The 18,761-nt window shown below is 54.0% G+C and overlaps 1 protein-coding gene across 1 annotated transcript in view; it reads right to left on the reverse strand.

Moving 5' to 3' along the window:
- Positions 1–18,761, reverse strand: part of TRABD2B (TraB domain containing 2B) — a 208,644-nt gene that overhangs the window by 11,886 nt on the left and 177,997 nt on the right. Inside the window, exons 5-6 of the mRNA XM_053920716.2 lie at positions 6,786–6,876; positions 3,403–3,672 (exon numbers count right to left, since the gene is read on the reverse strand). Coding sequence (XP_053776691.1) covers positions 3,403–3,672; positions 6,786–6,876 — 361 coding nt within the window. The remainder of the gene's footprint in view (positions 1–3,402; positions 3,673–6,785; positions 6,877–18,761) is intronic.

Genomic DNA, 18,761 nt, shown 5'->3' on the forward strand with positions numbered 1-18,761 from the left:
CAACACAGCTGGTGTGTCCTTAGAAGACCCGTCAAGGCCCCAGCTGCACACAAAGAGAAACTGAGGATTGCCACAGGTCTGACCTGACAGGGGCGGTGCCCTGCAAAAGGCCAGCCAGCATGGGAGTGGTCCCTGCCCTGCTGCCCCCTCCTGGCTCTCAGACATGCAGTCTTCTGCTCCACTGTGCAGCCATCTGCGGACATAGGCTCGGCCCTTTCCATGGGTCCCCATAAATCATCCTGCCACGGGCTGCTGCTTCTCTAAACTTCCTCCCGTGTGTTTACATCTCGGGTAATGAGGGGCGAGGGGAGGCCAGCCTGCTCCAGGTGGTGTCCCGCCCAGGCGCTTGCAGCCCCCACCCCACTCTCTCCTTCCTTCTCTCCTGCAGTGACCCACCGAAGTCCGAGCCAGATATGCCCCCCACCCCCGGGGCTCCTGACCTGAAACACAGGTGAGGAATTGCAGTCTGTGCAGCTGTGCCAGGACAGGAACCCCGCAGGCTGCTGCAGGAGGGCGGGGAGGGGAGAGTAGGGGGAGCTTTGGCAGGAAGGGAGACCTCAGCCGGGGAGGATGTTGGAGATGCTTGCCAGGTGAGGGTGGCAGGGGCATTTGCCTGGCGGTTGCACAACTGTGACCCTTAGCATGAGACAGACCTGAGTGTGGGTTCTGACTCCACGCCTGAGTTGCTGTGTGGTCTTTGGCAAGTTACCTGGCCTTGCTGAGCCTCAGTTTCCTTGTTTGTCAAACAAGGACTCCTGATAAGGCATATGGTGGATATAAGTGCTTGGCACAGAAAAACTCAACAAATGTCTACTGGCACCCACCCCAGCAGACAGAGACAAATACAAAGGTAGGGAGGGGGACTGGGCGTGACCTGCTGAGAGGGAGCCCAAAGCCTGGCTAGGAAAGGGCCCTCAGTACCCTTTGGGGGGAAGGGCAGGGGGTAAGGCAGGAAAGAAGGCAACAAGCAATGCATCTGGGCAGAGCTGCAGGAAATTAACCTGGTGGTGGTGGGAGCTACAAAGATCTGAAGCTGATGAGCAGTGATGTGCTAGGGCCGGGCAACCTGTTAGGTCTCTGCTGCAAAATTTCAACTGGATGGAAGATGAGCTTAGGAGAGGAATGGAGAGAAGGGGATGGAGGGGAAAGGGTGGAGGGGAGGGGATGGAAGGGAAGAGGTGGAGGGGAGGGGATGGAGGAGAAGGGTTGGAGGGGAGGGGATAGAGGGGAGGGGATGGTTCCAGTGGGATTTAGGGGAAGAAAATGAGAAAACCCTGAATGGAATGAAAGCTCCAAGGAAAAGAGTTTGGTTAGCTGGGCAACAAATGGGCTTCCAGGTCTCTCCAGGGAGCTCTCCTCTGTCCCCTCTTGGAGGATTGGAAACTTGGGAACCTGAAGAGGATGGCATGAGACCCGGGGATGACATGAGCTGTGCCCTGCACCCAGGCCTCTCACGGAGCCCAGGGCCTGCTTCCCTAAGAAGCTAAGAAGCAGTGGGGATACTTTCAACAAATAGGCCGCCTGTTGGCAGAAACTTCCTTCTCCAACCCAACCAGATGGGAGAAGGTTATCCAATCATAATTTACCTGCTGGGACTGAGAGGGACTCCCTCTTGCCAAAGAAAAGCTGTTTTCTTCTTTTAAAACCAGACTCTGTGTTTCAGAGCTACGTGTTGTGAAAAGGAAACAGTTTGGGAGTCATTTGCCTGAATTTACCTTTCAGACATGGTTAGGTGCTAGGGGTCTGTTGCTGGAGCTGACAGCCCAGTCTCCTGTCACCCTGTGGGCTGGACCTGCCACTGGCCAGGTCTCCAGGTCACCAGGGAGGTTGATCAAGACTGCATTACCTGCATGATTGAAGCACTTTATGGGCTGCCACTGCCTCCCCAGCAGCCTGCGGCCCTCCCCAGGGCTGAAGGAAGCCGCTCAGTAACTCTGCCTTCGCTCCAGGTTTGAAGGGGGTGGCCCATGCTGGGCACGTGACCGTGTTGCAGCCAACACTGCTGCAGTAGTGCCTCTGGCGAGGGCTCAGCAGCAGTACATTACCCAGGAGCCCAAGTCAGGCGCCATAAGCCAACCCACAGCCAAAGGAGCAATGGACTCGACTCTTATTTACTGGAAGTCTCTTTAAGATCGTGTGCACCCTGCATTTGAAGAGAGTGGACTGGACTGTGTCAACCTTTTGTCGATGACTCAGAGACCTGGCTGCAGAAGGATCATGCCTGAACAGAGCAGGCGGCAGCTCCTGATTTCTGTGTGACTCCAGACAAGCTCCCTGTCCCGGGCCTTGGTTCAACATCTGTAAATGCAGAGCTGGGTCTGCATGTTCTAAAGCTGCTCAGAAGAATCTCCAGTGTGCATTCAACACACAGCTCCCCAGGCCCCTGCAGGTGCTGATTCAGGAGCTCTGCGGTGGGGCCTGGGAACTTGTTTAACAAGCGCCCGGGGTGATTTTTTCTGAGGATGCCGAGGAAACCCTGGACGGTGATCTGTAGGGTCCAGACAGAGGCTCTGCGTCTCTGAGGGCCCACCGCTGGGCATGACATCCAGAGCTGGGCTCCCGCAGTGAGAAGGTCTCTGCCTTTCCCTGATGGCCACTGCCTGAGCCATCCTGGTGCTCTGGTGATGCTATTCACTAAATATGAAGATTCTTGTCCAAAAGTGGAACCTAAGGAAACTGCTCCATACTGAGCCTGCAGGCAGAGGTTGGAAGATAGCATCCTGGGTACCGCAGGAGCTTTGGTGACAGGCAGGCTGACGGGGTGGTGCAGGGTGGCAGGAGGGGCGCGTGGGCAGAGGACAGGGGGGTATTGATACAGTAGGGCGGTTTCTGCACCTGCCAATTGTCAACAAGGTTTCTCACCGATTCCCCATCCCTTGTTGAGACCAAGCCCACAGCATTAGGGCGCCAGGTGTCCTCTGTCACCTCTCTCTTGCACAGGACACCCCTCTTCAGCCTCCCTGCCAGGGTGTCAGCCACTCAGACTTCAGGCACAGGGACCTCACAGCCTTTTGATATAACCAGCCTGTTTTTTTTTTTTTTTCCTGGCTCAAATGGAGCCTGCTTTGCACACCAGGTACGTCCCAGGAACTTAAGGGCAAAGCAGACTTGCATCCATTGCACCTGAAGGAAGCTTCTATTCTCTCATTTGAAAAAGGAGGGGATTATACTTGCTCTCATTTTGAGAATAAAAAAGAAGAATCAGATGCCAGTGTGCTCTGTGAACCCTGAAAGATCAACAGGAGGACAAGCCAGCCCTGAGGTTCCATGGGCCACTTGCCTGCCACACTTCCTCAGAGCAGGGCTTGCAGATAACAGAGCTTGCCTGGCCCTGGGGGGCCTGAGGGCGGCTGCCTGGGAGAGGTGCCCAGCTCCCAGCAGACCTGCCCCTCCCCAGCTCACCTGTCCTCGATGCGGACCCAGAGGTCATTGAACTGCCGTGGCCGCTGGTGTTTATTCTGCCTCTTGTGCCACTTCTTCTGCCGCCCAAACTCCTCCAGCTGGCTGAGGCTGTCGGGGAGCAGGAGGTGTGGGGACAGGGCCGGGTCCTCCTCCTCAGGTGGGGTGGTGGGGGTCACGGAGGGCGCTGTGGGCACAACAGCAGCTGGTGTCACTGGGGCTGGGCTCGCTGAGGTCCCCTCAGATGGAGGCGCAGGGCTCTTGGCGGCAGGGCTGGAAAGGGCAACATGTTGCAGCATGTCATTCACATGTGACAGGGGATACAATTCAGTGGGAAATTGTCATGGCAAGAGAAGGTGCCAGGGTGCTCCTGCTGGGCCTTCAAGGCTAACCCATGAAAACCATAGTCTGGTGCTGACAGACAGAACTTCGACTCCTTCTTTCCCTGATTGACTCAATAAATATCGAGCATCTACCTTGTACCATTACTAGGAATTGGGCAGAAGCAGTAACCCAAACAAAGTCCTGCCCTCCTAGAGCTCCCACTGTGGAGCAGAAAATGGAGATTGAGACATCAGGATGTCAGGTGGTGGTGACCACCGGGGGGACAAAACAGAGATGGCAGAGAGAGTGGGGGGTGTGGTGCTGGGCAGCAAGCGTGATCTGGTCACTGAGGCACAGCTGTGGGTGACATTGGAGTTCAGACTAATCTGAGGTGACCGACTGAGCCATGGGCGGGGCCCTGGCTCTGGGTCTCATTCATTCAACAAGCTCTGGCTGAGGGACTTTGGGTGAGTTACCTAACTTTGCTGTGTCTGTCTCCTGGTCCAGAAAATGGGGATCTACAGCCGGTATCCCAGAAGGGAATCATCAGGATTATGTAGGTGGACACAGGAAAAGCACTTAGAACAGTGCCTGGCAAATAGAAAGTCACTGAAACATTGTTCTAATTAATATTATTAATTAAATATTATCATTGTTGCTTATGTCATTCAGCCAACCATCCATTCATGCTTTTAACACTCATTTACTGAGCACCCCTCTGGGAGGCAGGATGGTGTTAAGCAGACTAGAGCCCCAGCTGGAGGTCGGTAGACATAGGTGCACATCCCTACTCTTCCACTCACAGGCTGTGTGACTAAGGGCAGGCGACACATTGTCTCAAGCAGCGGTCAGTTGTAAAACGGGAGTAGCAGTGCTACTTACTTCATAAGGATGGATGAGATGTCTGGCACATAACAAGCCTGTCTGTAACGCTGGCCAGCATGCAAATGGGCCTGGCTGTAGCAGGCACTAAAGTGTCCATCAGGTGTGTGCGTGTGATTCACATTCCATACAGAGGCATACACAGACACTCCTTAGCCTGGAAACACCCTCTGCTCCTCTCCCTTTTATTCTCTGCTCTCTGACGCCCAAGTGGAATTCCTTTTGGGGCCATCTATCCCTGGGGGAAGGCTGGCCATGATTTCGGGAATCGCAAAGGTAAGGTGGCGCCCAAGGCAGCAAGCAGCCTGTCTCCCCACTGTATTCCCGTGTACATGATGTGTGAGGGGCCTCTCTCTCCTTGAAGGAGAGAAGGCCATCAGCTCAGCCTATATATCCCCAGCCCCCATGGCAACTCCAGATTCCCAGGGTCTAGGAGATGCCGCAGATGCTGGGGAGTTAATTCAAAACAGGCAGACAAAAAGATGGATCCAGGAAGCACCTGTGGCCGATGATGTCTTTTATTGTTGGGGCCTCCTCGGCATCCCTGCTCCTTCACCCACCCGCAGGATTTCAGCCTGCACTCGGAGACTCAGGCTGAGAGCCCTCAGAGCAGGGTCTGGATGGGGGGAGAGGAGTGAGGGGACCCATCTCAAATGCCCAGGCCCTAGATGAACAGGAGCCGAGGCAGCCTCTCCAGTCTGCCTCCTCTCCCACCCCCGCCCCTACCCTGACCAGGACAGATACAATGAGCTTCACAAGGTGAAGGTCCTTGTGCTGTGTGGGGAGCTTGAGGACTGCTTTGTCCCCGAGGCCACCTTGTCCCTTACTCCTCAAACACAGGCCTGCCCAGGGCTAGTACCATCTGATTTGTATTGCACTAAATGTTCAGGAAGAGCGGTCTTGTCAGGTTGGTTCAGAAGATAAGAAGGAGTCCAGCATGAGAAAGTTTGTAAGTTCCTCTGGAAGAGCCCTGGAGACAGGGGAACAAGGACTTTGCGCAAGGAGACCAGAGGCTCAGCGCCCTGGGTAGCCCAGGCCTCATCTCTGCAGAGTGTAGAGCAGGCCTCGGCCATTTCTGAGCACTCCCACCCTTGGGCCCACCCTGACCCCCAGAGGGGCACAGGGTTATGAGCTCAGGGAGGCCCTAGACTGCCATGTACACCAGCTGTGTATCCTTCTGCAGGTGACTTTACCTCTCTGGGCCTCAGGCTCCTCAATTTTAAGGTAAGGATACTTACAGTTCCTACCGCACATGACTGTCACTAGGATTCATTGAGTTAACAGCACTCAGAACTGGGCACCAGTGAGATATTAACAAATATTAACTATGATCATTCAAACTTCTTTCAGACTCTGGGTCTTGTAACATCAGGGATAGGGGCCCAAATTGCACTATGGTTGCCCTTGTGGGCTGGTGAGGATGGTTCTTCTGTAAGGGTTGGATGGAGCAAGGGCTGCATGGGACGCCTGATTCTGAGGACCCTGATTGATCCCTGCAGCTGCCCAGCAGACACCTCTGCAGCCTGGTGCTGGCACCATGGGACACACATGGACCCAGCTGACCCTTGCCTTCAGGCAGCTCCTGGGGTGGGGGAACTCCCCAGGAAGAGAGGATGGCCCTTTGAGTGTGGTTGGGTGTTCTAGCAGGGGAGTTGAGGCAGGTGGACACAGCCAAGCAGCAGCAATGGGGAAGGTCAGAGGAAGGTGAGGACTCGAGGTCAGTGGGGTGGGGACACAGGCCATTGCTCAGGCTGGCCATGGTCCCACCTCAGTTCAGGGCTAAATTCTCTAGGCAGCCTCCCCGGAGAACTACGGTGTCCTACAGGGTCCTCTTACCCCAGCCGATCACCAGTGTCTAAATCCTGAACATCTCTCAAAACTTTACTCTCCTCCCATTCCCACCACACTGCCAAGCCCACCACCCTTACCTCCTGCCACGGCTGTGCTTCAGCCTCCTTCCCAGTCTCCCCACCTGCAGCCCAGCTTCTCCTCTCTTGGGTGCCAGATCAAAGCTGGTCCCTACAAGGTCCCATCTCACCAGAGGCTTCTTCATAACTCTCGCCCCAGGCCTGAGCAGGAAGGTAAGATGCAGCCCAGCCATGCGACCCATGGTCAGGCGTGGCCCATGGACTGGCAGTGGCAGGTCAGCCAGCCCCACCCCACAGACTCCTGCTGCTCACCTGTGGATGGTCTGCCCTGCAGGCGTGTGTTCCACCTCCAGCCCTGCCTGCCGAAGGACGTCAATGACTGTATTGTTCCCCAGGAAGTGACCTGGAACACAAGAGACAAAGTGGACTCAGTCATATGCCAGGACCCCAGCAGCTGGGGACAGCCTCACACCAGAAAGCTGACCCCAGCCGCCTACTGTCCAAGTCTGGACAGCCTTCAGCACTCCGGGAGTGGGGGGCACATATGTGATGCACTTGCTCTGTGCTCTGCACTGAGGATATAAGTGTAGGTCATATAACCCACAGACCCAGATGAGATCAGGAATCACCCTTCTTCAGCGGGATGCAGGACTGAGGTCTGAGAGCACAGGGAGGGCTCCCAGTTAGGAAGGTTAGAAAGGATCCTCGGGAGGCCAAGGGACTGTGGAGACAGCAGCTCCTGGGAGCCAGCACCCTGTCGAGCCTCTCCTGCTCCCTGGGCCTCAGCCTCCCCACCTGGACAACATGGGCAGAGTGGCAGTGGCCCCTGGTGCCCTCCCCACCCATGGGCCTGCCCTGTGGCCCACTCCCATGGGCAGCTCATCCTGCTCACCATTCATCCCAGAACCTGGGGGAAATCCCTGCACCGTTACTGTAATTGCCTGTGACGGGTGGTGACAGGTGGGAAGCAGAGGGTCAGCATGTTGACAGCCCCAGGGGGGTCTGAGCACAGAGAGTAGATAGGCTGTGGGGGAATGGAGAGGCTCCTGCACAGAGGAAGCTAGGCTGGGGGTGCTGCACAGTGGCTGGAGCAGAGGGTGAAGCTCATAGCCCTTCACCAGCCAGCCCTCCACCCCACAGCTGGTTTCACCACTCCCCTCAAGTCCCCCACCCAGCAGTCTCTCTGGCCAGCCTGGCACAGTCCCTAAAACCCCCCTCTGGATCACTGCATAAGATCACTGGGCTGGGAACGGGAGGCAGGTTCTAGTTCTGGACCCACTGTGAGACCTTGGGCAAACCCATGATGCTGGAAAGCCCTATTTCTCTCTGCATACAAGGGAGTGGGCTTCATGATGTCTGTGGGCTTCCCTAGCTCTCAAATTCCATGGAGCAGGTTTTGTTTGACTCCAGAGACCTTTATGAAAGTGTGTTCTCCCTCCCTCCTTCTCTCCCTCTCTCCTTCTCTTTCTCCACCTACCCATTTGATAGACCCGGAGTGAGTGCACACCTAGTGCTAGACAGTGATGAAGAGGTAGGGGCCTGTTCCAGGCACTCGTAGTCTTGAGAACCAGGCTTTTCTTATCTAGGCGCTAATACTATGCTGAAGAAAGCACATAGGAGGCATCTACTCCAACCTGGGATCAGGGGAGACTTCCTGGGGAGGTATTGCTAGCTAGGTGATGAGGGGAGTAGGGTGGCACCAAAGGGAGGGTATTCCAGGTGGGGGGAGCAGCTGGTGCACAGACGAGGAGATAAGTGAGGTACTTCTGGGAAGCCAGCTGCAGAAGACACACAGACAACGTGGGTATGACAGGCCCTTCTAGGCCCTGGCCCTACCCAGTGCTGTTGAGGACAGAAGACCCAGATTCTAGCCCAGGCTGTGAGTCTCCACTATTTAATCCTGAGTAAGTGGCTTCTCTGTCCCCAGCCTGTTTTCCTCTGTGTCACAGAGGCATGCCTCCCTTCAGCCCACAGCTCAGGAAGCTATAAAGCCCTAATGAAGCAAGAGGAGTGAATGTCCTTTGGAAAAGCCCAGCCTGTCCTCCCAACTGATGGGCTAAGCTGGCCCCCAGCTGAAGCCACAGAGTCATTCCCATTCTTGCTTGTCCCTGAGCATGACTGGGCTGGAAGGGGCCTGGGCGTGGCAGCCTCCAGTGCACAAGATGCAGGAACTCCTTGCCAGCAGCTCTTGGAATCCACTCCTGGCAGCAAAACCAATGCCTTCCCTGCCTCCATGGAGACCTGTTTAAAGATGAGGGCTTCTAGGCCCAGCAGTGGTCCGCCTGGAGGATTTCAAGAGTCGCCAGGGACAACAGCCCGCCTCGGGCTGCACAGGAGCAGCAGTGAATATTTACAGAAGGCCTTGTGGCTGCTCCCAAATGGGCATCCCTGGGGCTGGCAAAGTGGGTATATGGAGGGGCCAGGTCTTAGCCGGATCCTGAGCATTTCCCAGCAACATTTCCATGTCTGGTCAGCACTGTGTCCATCCCCTCCACCTCAGTGGTTTAAGGTCCCTATTGTGCAGCTTAAGACCCCAAACAGAAGACTCTAGATACTTTAAGAAGTTGGAGGCAATCAGGAAAGATTATTTCAAATTGCCATCCCTCCTTCTCTAAGCCACACTCACCTTCACCTCCTTCCCTCCAGGACAGGGAGAACGGTGTCCCTCCTGTCTCTCCCTGGCATGAGGCAGCTCCCTGCATGGTTCCAGTAGGCAACCTTCCCATGAGGCCATGCCCTGGGACTGTACCATGCAAGCCATTCACTCCTGAGCCCATGTTCCCATCACCCTCTGTGGGGCTTGGTTTCACAGGACCACAAGACACCATCCTGTCCTGGATCATCCTCCTCTCTCTGCTCCCTGTCTGTCCTCTTGGTGGGGTCCTCTCTCTCCTGTCCAATAAATGTGGGGACCCCTATGAATCCTGTCCATGGTCCTCTTTTCTTCTCATTCTCCTCAGTCTATGGGCAAATATCTACCATATGGTTTCAGTTACGACACAATGCTGACCACTCTGGAACCACAGCCCCAGCTCAGACCATTTGTTCAATGTCCTGTTGGACATCTGTACCTAACACCCCCCAGAGCCTGCAACATCCAACTCAGCCTCCCTTCCTGCAATGTGTCTCAACTAAGCTCTGCTCTCCAAGCCAGATGGGCCCTGTCTTGACTTTCTGTTCTTTCTCCTCATCCTCATCCACTCAGTCATCAGAATGCCCCTGATTCTACCTCCTATCCATGCTTGACTCTGGCCCAGGTCACTGTCACCTTTGCTGAAATCACCTTCCTCCTTGCATCTAGAATGACCTTCCCATACCCCAGAGCTGCCTCTGTCAGAGCATGTTCCCAACAAGTCGTTTGATGGGACACTGTGAGCTTTTCAAAGACAGGGGACATGCCTGATTCATCTCTGACCCAGGGCTGAGTCCAAGTTTGGCCCCCCAATGGTGGCTTCATGATAGTTGAATGAATGAGTGACAAAACCTGCTACTCCATATCCTTTCCATGATCTCATTCAACCCCCAGGAGACCTGAGCTCATGATCCCTTCCCCTTGTAGCCCCGGCCAGCCCTTTGGTGTTGCTCATGCAGATTCCACCAATCCCGAGAGCTTGGCTCTTAGACCTGACTCTGAGTCAGGGCCCAGCGCATGTTGTCCCCAGGGGCTGGCAGACAGGGCCTAGGCTTGCCTCCAAGATCAGAAATCCTGAAACCAGCGCCACACCCATCCTGGAACCTGCAGAAAGGTGTGGAAAGTTTCCAAAGGGGCCCCCGGTGTTGGGGTTTAGCCTGTGTGGCTTGCCCAGGCTCCCGGGGTCTCCTGGCCACCGCTCAGCAGCTCCTTCCAGCACTGACAGCTGTGCTCTGGCCAGCTCTCTGCAGGAAGGCACGTTCCATTTCATCTGCTGAGGCCACGTGGATGAGGAGAGGAGGAAAGAGAGGGAAGACAGTGGGGGGTGGGGCACACAGAGACACAGAGGCAGAGCCAGGGAGATACACAGAGAGGTAGAAAGAAGAGGGAGATATCACAGGGAGACAGAGAGCTCAGGACACAAGGGAACAGAGAGGAGAAAGACAGTGGAGAGGAGGAGAGAGGGGCCCAGACACAGGGAATAGGAGACATACAGAGACACAGAGACAGTGGTAGGGAGAGAAGGAAAAGGAGAGACACCTAGACAAAGAGAGAAAGGGACAGAAAGAGACAAGGATGGGGCGGTGAGATACAGAGACAAAGACAGAGAAAAGGAGAGAAAGGGTCAAAAAGGAGAGAGGGGAAAGAGAATTCCAAAATGGAAACAAGGGGCATGGTGGAGGTGAGACTAATCCACTGAGGACATCAGGGATAGCTTCCTGGAGGAGGGGCCCATGTAGCCGGGACTCCCAGGATGGGCAGGATTTAGACAGAGATGCAAGGAGCAAGATCATAGGTCTTGAGAATGGTGGGGCTGGTATGGTGTTGCCTCCCCTGACCTGTAAGCCACAGTGCCACTTAAAGGGCATTCATATACAAACAGGGAAGGTGCCCTGCTCTGAGCGAGCACAGCCCGACCACATGAGTGCAGAGAAAAGGGCTCTTCTGGGCCCAACCAGGCCTGTGCCAGGGCACAGGGCTCAGTGAACAGAGCACAGGCGGTTACAGCCCAACAGCCCTAATTGAGCCTCCGACATGGAAAGGTAGGGTGGGGCAGAGAGAAGAATCCTATCCTGGGGTTAGGACAGAAAACCTGGTTCGACAGCCCCTTGGCTGTGTGACCTCGGGTAGCTTCTTTGACTGCTCTGTGCCTCAGTTTACCCATATGGTCCAGAGGTCCTCCCACCTCTACGATTTCATCACCTGATGACCTGAACACAAATTCCTGCTTAGTGAGCCTCCTGGATCATGAGGCTTTTCCAACATTCTTTCATTTCATTCTCACAGCAGCCTTCGAGGTCCCCCAGGTTATGAGGGAACTGGAGCCCAGTGAGGGGATGGGATTTGCCTAGGTCACACAGCTGGTGAAAGGTGAAGAGATGTCCTCACTCATCGCACATCCTTGCATACCCACTCTGAGGTACTGGTGGCTGCAAGGGGTCCTGAGTTCATGTTTTGGGGGCAGGAAATTGTCAGAAACATGTGTACCTTCCAAGGTTCACCAGATTGAAGGGAAAGTGTGTGAGTGCTCAGCAAGAACAACCCGCCAATTAACAGGGTAATTTCAAGGCAGTGCTGGGGGCCAGGTGGAGGGGAGAGGGGAGGACCAGATGTTCCCACAAAAGCTCCAAAGTAACACGGGCTCCCCTCGGCCAGCACACATGTTTTCTCTCCTGTGAGTCCGCTGGGTTTCCAGTTTTTTTCCTCCTGGAAGAGGGATCCCAAGCCCATATTTATGTTCTGTCTGAAATTAATGCAAGGGAAACTTTCAAATGCTAATCTAGCTGCCAGGAGCAGCAGCCGAATATCAAGCGACAGCGGTGTTTGTTTTCATGAGGAAGTGTGACAGGAGGGCTGAACGGAGGGACCAGGGGAAGGATGGAGGGGCCTTCTCCTCTAGCTGAGCTTCCTTGTCCCTTCTCTGTGGGCCAGCCCAGGGCAGGGTGGGGGCTTGGACCGAGAGGACGTCTGCTGCACCGTCTTGTGCCAGCACCTGAGACACAGACCCCCACCTCAGAGGAGATCACAGGGCGGAAAGGAGACAGGCGGTATGAGCGGAGCAGTGAGGGAAGGACTCCAGAGGCCACTTGGCTGAAGGGGAAGGGCCGGGAACCAGACTAGGGGGTCAGCGAGGAGCCTCAGGTGAGTTAAGGAAGGAAAGAAGGAAAGGTCTTCCGTCACAGGGCATTGCACGTGCATGGGAACAAAAGGGAAAAAGAGCGTGGCGTGTGCTGGCCACCAACAGTGGTTCTGGGTTGTCAGAATAGAAAGTGAGAGGGGAGGTGGGCAATGGCAAGGGCTGGGGCAGGAGGGATGAGTATTGGTGTTCTGAACTGAGGCAGGATGAGACTAAGGGGGTAGGTTTCAGCTGGGCCCAAAGAACACTCTCCCAGGCAACTGTCCAGTTCAGTGACGGAGTGAGTGCCCCATCCATGGAGGAGTGCAAGCAGAGGGTCAATGAGAGCTTGTCAAGCCTGTGCAGAGGGGATTCAGACACCCTTTAGGGAGCTGGGCCTGGCTGGGTGGAACCCAATTCTGCCCCCTTTATTGTCTGTTCCTCCCTGGTGGCTGCTAGAACTCAGGATGTCAGAAACAAAAGGGCCTTGAGACTTCAGCTGTTCAACTCAGCTCTGCCCTTCATGGGGCAAAGATGGGTGTGAAACTGAGAAAAGCACCCCACCTACCATCTTCCCTGCCCTTAGATGGTACCGAACACTTCGATTCACTTTCTCACTTGATCTCACAACAGTCCCGCTGAGGGCTGCAGACTGGCCCAGCGTCACATGGGCAGAAAGGGCAGAGCTGGGGTTTGCCTAAGCCCATGCACATACACAGTGTGTCCATTTAAAGGGCACTTCTTGGAGGCAGCTGCCAAGGCTGGGGCTCCTTGGGCACAGGGCAGGCTCTCTCTCTGGGCTGGAGCTGCTTTTAGGCCTCTGACACCTGGCAGTTGCCCGTGTTGGGGGCATTAGGGCCTCTCCTAATTATGTACTTCCTCTTAAAAGTATGGCCCCCTCCAAGCTTACCCTCCAGGCCAACACCCTTTGTTCCTCTAAAATCCCCAGGATTTGAGTCTTTTCATTTCCTTTGGATCAGATCCTCTTTCAATCAGTGTTTGGTTTAGAGGTGAGGATACAAGCCCTGGGGGTTTTGACCAGCCTGTGCCCTCAGGGCTGGAGCCAGCAGTGCTTTCTCCTTTCTCCAACAGCCTTTCCTGGGATCTCTCATAGGTCAGGCGTGTGCCAGGTCCTGGGATCCTTGAAATGGGTCAGGCATGGTGTCTCCAGGTCCAGGCAATGGCTGTGCAAAGTGACTCGAGGTCAACAATGGGGCACTGTGGGAAGAGCACCACAGACAGCCTGTGATGGGTTCTGTGGCATACAGGGGGGAGTGGCCGGCCAGCCCAGGGCTCCCCGAGGCCATGGTAAGACTCTACAACATCCAGAGACTCCCTTTCTAGAATTACAGCACCCAGAACCCCTGTTGGTCAACTATGTTGGAGCCTGCCTGCTACTGAGCCTCACTGTCACTTGGAACTGAGACCTGGTTCTTGCGGTTTTCCTGCAAGTGTCCCAGCTGAGTTCTCAGAGGTCACAGAGTACTTCTGTTCTTCCCTGGGATGGCCCTGCCTTCTCCTGTGTGAGTCCTGTCTCTGGAGGAATGTGGGCTCTGAGGGGCCAGGACCCTGAAGTAATAACAACAACACAAGAGCTCACATTCACCGCTTGACAGCACTGCACCAGGCCCTCAGTGCATGGGCACCCACCTGCCCCTTAACTCTCAGGCTCATCCTGCAGAGGGGCATATCAGCAGGCTGAGAGAAGCTAGACCGCCAAGGCTACTTCCTGTAAGTGCTGGGTTTCCAACTCATGCAGCCTGGCTCTGAAGCCCATGTTCTTAATCTAGGATACTTTCTCCTCCTCCTGCCTTCCCCACACTGGCCAGATAGAGTGCTGGCCCCACAGCTGACATTCCATAAATCCTTGCTAGCTGCCGCCTGGGATGGGGGGCCTCCCCTGATCCAGAGGGCAGGGTTGGCTCCAGTTAGGGACACATTAGTAGATGGGATGTTCTTCTGGCTGGCTGGTGGCTCTGAAATAGGAACAGTGACTCTGGCCAAGGATTGCAGCTCAGAGCAGGCATGCCAGCTACCAGATGTGTACTGGTGGGGGCAGCAGGGTCCTTTGAAGCATGGGTGGAAATTCTGAAACACTTCCGGACACTGTGGCCATGTGGGGAGTGTGGCTGGCCATGGGTGTTGGCTGGGAGGGGAAAGCAGCTGGGCGTGTGTTGCTTGTTTGTAGGCCCTCTTGTTTCTACGGTTGAAGGGCCTCCATGGACCATGGCCGCTCTTCCCTGCCCAAGCATGAGCTCTGAGGGCCTTCCTTCTGTTTCTCAGGCCACCTAGTAGAGAGCAAGGTGGGGAGAGAAGTGGGTGTGAGTCTTGTCCTGAGGACTGCGGGATGATGTGAGAAGTCAGAAGCAGCTGGACCTGCTCTGGGAAATTTCAGCTGCTCTCACTTCCTCTAGGAAGCCTTCTCTCACTCACTCTGCCTCCTTTCAGCGCCACGACTCAAACCTCTGTGAGGTATGCATGGGATTGCTGAACGTTGGGGCTAGAAGTGATGTCAGCCCTCCCCCCATCTAAGCCCCTCTCTACACAGCTGAGGGAGGAAAGTCTCAGAAAAGGCAATGTGAAAGGTCACAGAATGCGACAAGTATCCACAACACCAGTATGCTTCCCCTTCCCACTCTCGCCTCGCCCTTCTTCCTTTTCCTCCTCATTGATTCTCTCCTAATCTTCCTGCTGCCTCTTCCTAACCCTCCCCCTGCCCCTGCTTAGCACTGAACACCCTCCTCCTCCGGGCTTCTACTGCATGGCTGGACCCACAACAGTACCTGGGACTCTACTTCTAGTTGGCTCTGAGGGCTTTTCATTTGTCAACCCAGTCTCACTTTCCAAAGGGCAGGTGTGAAATAGCTGTATCCCTGGGTTTCCCACTGTGGGGGCGGCAGATGTGGGCTCTGGTTCAGGCATTGCTGTGTGTAACGCAGGCAGGGGGTCCTTCTACTCAAGAGCCGCAGGATAGGCAGGTTCATTTTTTCATTCATTCATTCATTCATTCATTCATTCATTCAATAAGTGGATATTGAGGGCCTCCTCAGTGCTTAGGGTGTGGACAGCCTAGATTGGGAGAGGGCAAAGGTGCTTGGCATGTGCCAGGCTGTGATAGGGGAATCCTATGGGTCCCAAAGAGGAGACAGGAAGGACATTCTCAGTAGAACAGAGGGCCCGAGCAGCAGCTGGATTATTTTTTTTTAGGGAGGCTGGCCATCAGGAGGAATGGCCTAGTCAGTATTGACCATCACTTCTCTCCAGTTCAAAGATTCTTTTCCTTCCCATCTGCACCTTGACTTGCCCATCTGCCAAATGGAATAATAAATACCATCTGGTCTCCCTCCAAGGGGACTTGAGGACCTGCAGGCCATGTGTGCCGATGGGTCTGGCTATTCTTAAGCAGGATGATGCCCACTGTCAGGGAGCAATTGCTGCTGTTATTAATTAAAAAGATGTGTCCCTGGAAGTGGATCTTCCAGCCCAGTGACACTGTCCCAGGTGATGCCAGTGGCACCCCTTTGAGCCCTGCTGTAATTACAGATTTATGAAAAAATAAATAAAGTGGGTGTTGGTTCAGGTTTAAAAAAGAATAAAAGATGTTAAAGGTGTTCAGCATGTTGGCTTCGATCTTTCCCTTCCCTCAAGCCTGGGTCTTTACCACCAAGGGGCCTCTGTGTCCCAGCCCTATAGCCTGTTTCTGCTTGTGGGGCTGTGGGCTGTGCGGGTGCTCGAGCCCCCCTCGAGCTTCAGCCCCCCTGTCTCTTGTGCTCACATGGCCTGCCTTTTAACCCTTCAAATCTTCTCTCTGCCCCTGGACCTCTTTTTCTTGTGGGGGCAGGTGGCAGTAGCCCTACATGAAGGAAGTTCCAGGTCCTAGAAGGCTCTTAGCTCCATACTCCTCACAAGGAACCTAAGAGGGATTGAAGCAAACTATGCCAGAATGTTACAACGCTATGGTGATGATAGATGCTGGGATATTAGAACCGCACGGTCCTAAAACAACAGGATGTTAGGATCAAAGGACTTTGCAATGTCAGAAGTTAGAATTATTTTCAGATGATAGCATGGGAGGGTTATAGGATGCCTGATAACCTATGGTGACCGCTGGCTCTCAGAGTTAGAAATGAATGGGCCCTAGAGGCCTCCCCTTGAGTCTGGCTATGTCTCCAATCCGCCTCTGCCAGTTCCTACATTACTATTCTATTCCAGGCTACAGGGTAGTCGAACAAGTAAATACATCCTGAGAAAGCCCCAGTTTCCTGGACCTAGGGACAAAAATGTCATTTTCTTCCAGTGCCTGGGACTAGGGTTCAAGAGATGCCATGTGACTGAATGGAATGAACTTGATTTGGGGTGATTTGGTCCAGGATGTCTTTATAGCACATTACCAGGTGTTGGCAATTCTGAGCAGGTTTGTGCCTGCCCTGGGGTAGTTCATACCTGGGATGCTCACACCCTGGGATGCTCACTGATCCTGAGGTACTACTAGGATAAAATCAGGAAAAGGCCTGGAGGACCATCCACATTCATACCCAAGCTGCTCAGGGTTGCTGTAGGGAATCTTATAACCTGTGTCTTGAGATTACTGCAGGTTCCTGGGCCCGCATTGCCAGTCAGCATCGTCTGTGTTCCCAGCAGACAGAGCAGATACATGACAGGCATGTGCCCTAATCCTGATCCACAGCAGACATCACTAATCAATCAGGACCTCTTCTCTGCTGAGCTCTGATGCGATATTATCATCCTTTATACCATCGCACTCCAGGCGGCCACTACCAATCAATCACAGTTGGCCCATGATACGAAATCTATTTAACTTCTTGTTCTTGTTAGTACTTATGGCCGGTCTCTCTTGAATTTATGTCAAATGTTTTCTTCAAACCAAGAAACCTCTTATCTTCCTCCTCTGCGGATGACTCCACATTTTACTTAACAGAGCAGAGCTCTTATTAGAAGAAAACTCTTTTGCCTTCCCACCACCAAATTACCTGCCTGCTGTCCTCCTCCCTCCTTCCCTTTGATTACAGGTGAGAAGGTGCCCTCCTCTACCCAAGGCCAAATCCTCTGCCTGAGCTCTGATTCCACCCTTTCCTGCCTTCTCAGAATCCTGGGCTAGTAATTTTTCCTACTCTTTCTCCTGTATTGTCCTCCCTCTACTCGAGTCTTTACATCATGTGTGAAGCATGCTCAGTTCTCTCCTATCTTTAGAAAAGGTCGGTGAAATAATACAGTTACTAACTTTTTATTCTGCCAAGTAAGGACTTTAAAAGCCCCATTTGTATTATATCACCGTTATTTTTTAAAAAAGGATATTTAACTTCAAACACAGTAGAAAAAAGATCATTTCAAACTAGAAGATAAGCAAGCAAATTGCATAAAATTAGCAAATAAAACAGTCCCCACCTTGTACTTATTTTTCTCAGTTCTTTGTAGGCCACAGGAAATCCAAAAACCCACATAAGATCTCTGGAGGCTCTCCAGGGTCAGCTTGTCCATCTTCGTGATCCTGGCAGTCGGGAATCAGACTGCCCCTCCCCCTGGGCTGGCTCACTCCTCCGTGGCAGTGGCTTGGTTCTTGCCAGAACATTGGCTTGCACACTGGCCACAACTACCTCCTGGAGAGGAAGGGCTTCCATCCAGGCCCCCAGACATCCCCCAGGCCTGCGCAGGGCTTTCACACAGGCCTGCACCCTCACTGCCCCGAACCTGCTGAAGAGGTTCTTCTGCTGGCCTCCAGAAAAGGCCAAATAGCGCCTTGCTGCAAAACCTCACGGACCCAAGGAGAGTATTCTTCTGTGAGATGCACCAGCTAAAAAGACAACCTCCCCACAAAATCATCAGCACTTCTGGAAGTATACAGCAAGGGCCCCACGTATAGGAGAAATGGCCAGGACCTGCACCCAAGAGGCCAGGATTCAAAGATCTGCCTGCACAGCCTCACAGAAGCCATTCACCCTCTCCAAGCCTTGGTTTTCATGGGAAAATGTGTGTAATAAAACCCATTTTGTGGTGTTACTATGAGGGTCAAGGGCAATGAAATCCAAGAAGCTGGACCTGTGGCTGGCACATAGTAGGGGTTTTATTATAAGGATCCCTCCAACCCGGTGGAGAGTTTTAACCCTGTAATCTAAAATGAGTGTATCTAGCACTGCCCACTGAGGTGGGTGTATTACCCCCATTTTACAGGGAGGGGCCGAGGCCCTTGGAGGTGAGGTGGCTTTCCCAGGCTCACTTAGCTGACAGTGGTAGAGCCATACCTTACACCCAGGCATTCTGACTCCAGAGCTCTGACCCTTTACCCAAGATCCCCCTGGGGAGCAGAACAGAGGAGGGGCCAGTCTACCATCAGCATTGGAAATCCCAGCCTGTGGGCTTTCAGGGCTGGATTCTGGGGTAGGGGTGGGCTGGAAAGGGTCTGGATAGGCACTGGGGGGAGGGGCAGGCAGGTGGAGGCAGGAGGACACCCCACCTCTCTCTCTTTCCTTAGCTTGCATGACCTCTTTCCAGGGCTTTATAGCCAGGGACTTCGCTGGTTTCT

This window comes from Desmodus rotundus, chromosome 3 (assembly GCF_022682495.2).
Source record: "Desmodus rotundus isolate HL8 chromosome 3, HLdesRot8A.1, whole genome shotgun sequence".
Taxonomy (NCBI): Eukaryota; Metazoa; Chordata; class Mammalia; order Chiroptera; family Phyllostomidae; genus Desmodus; species Desmodus rotundus.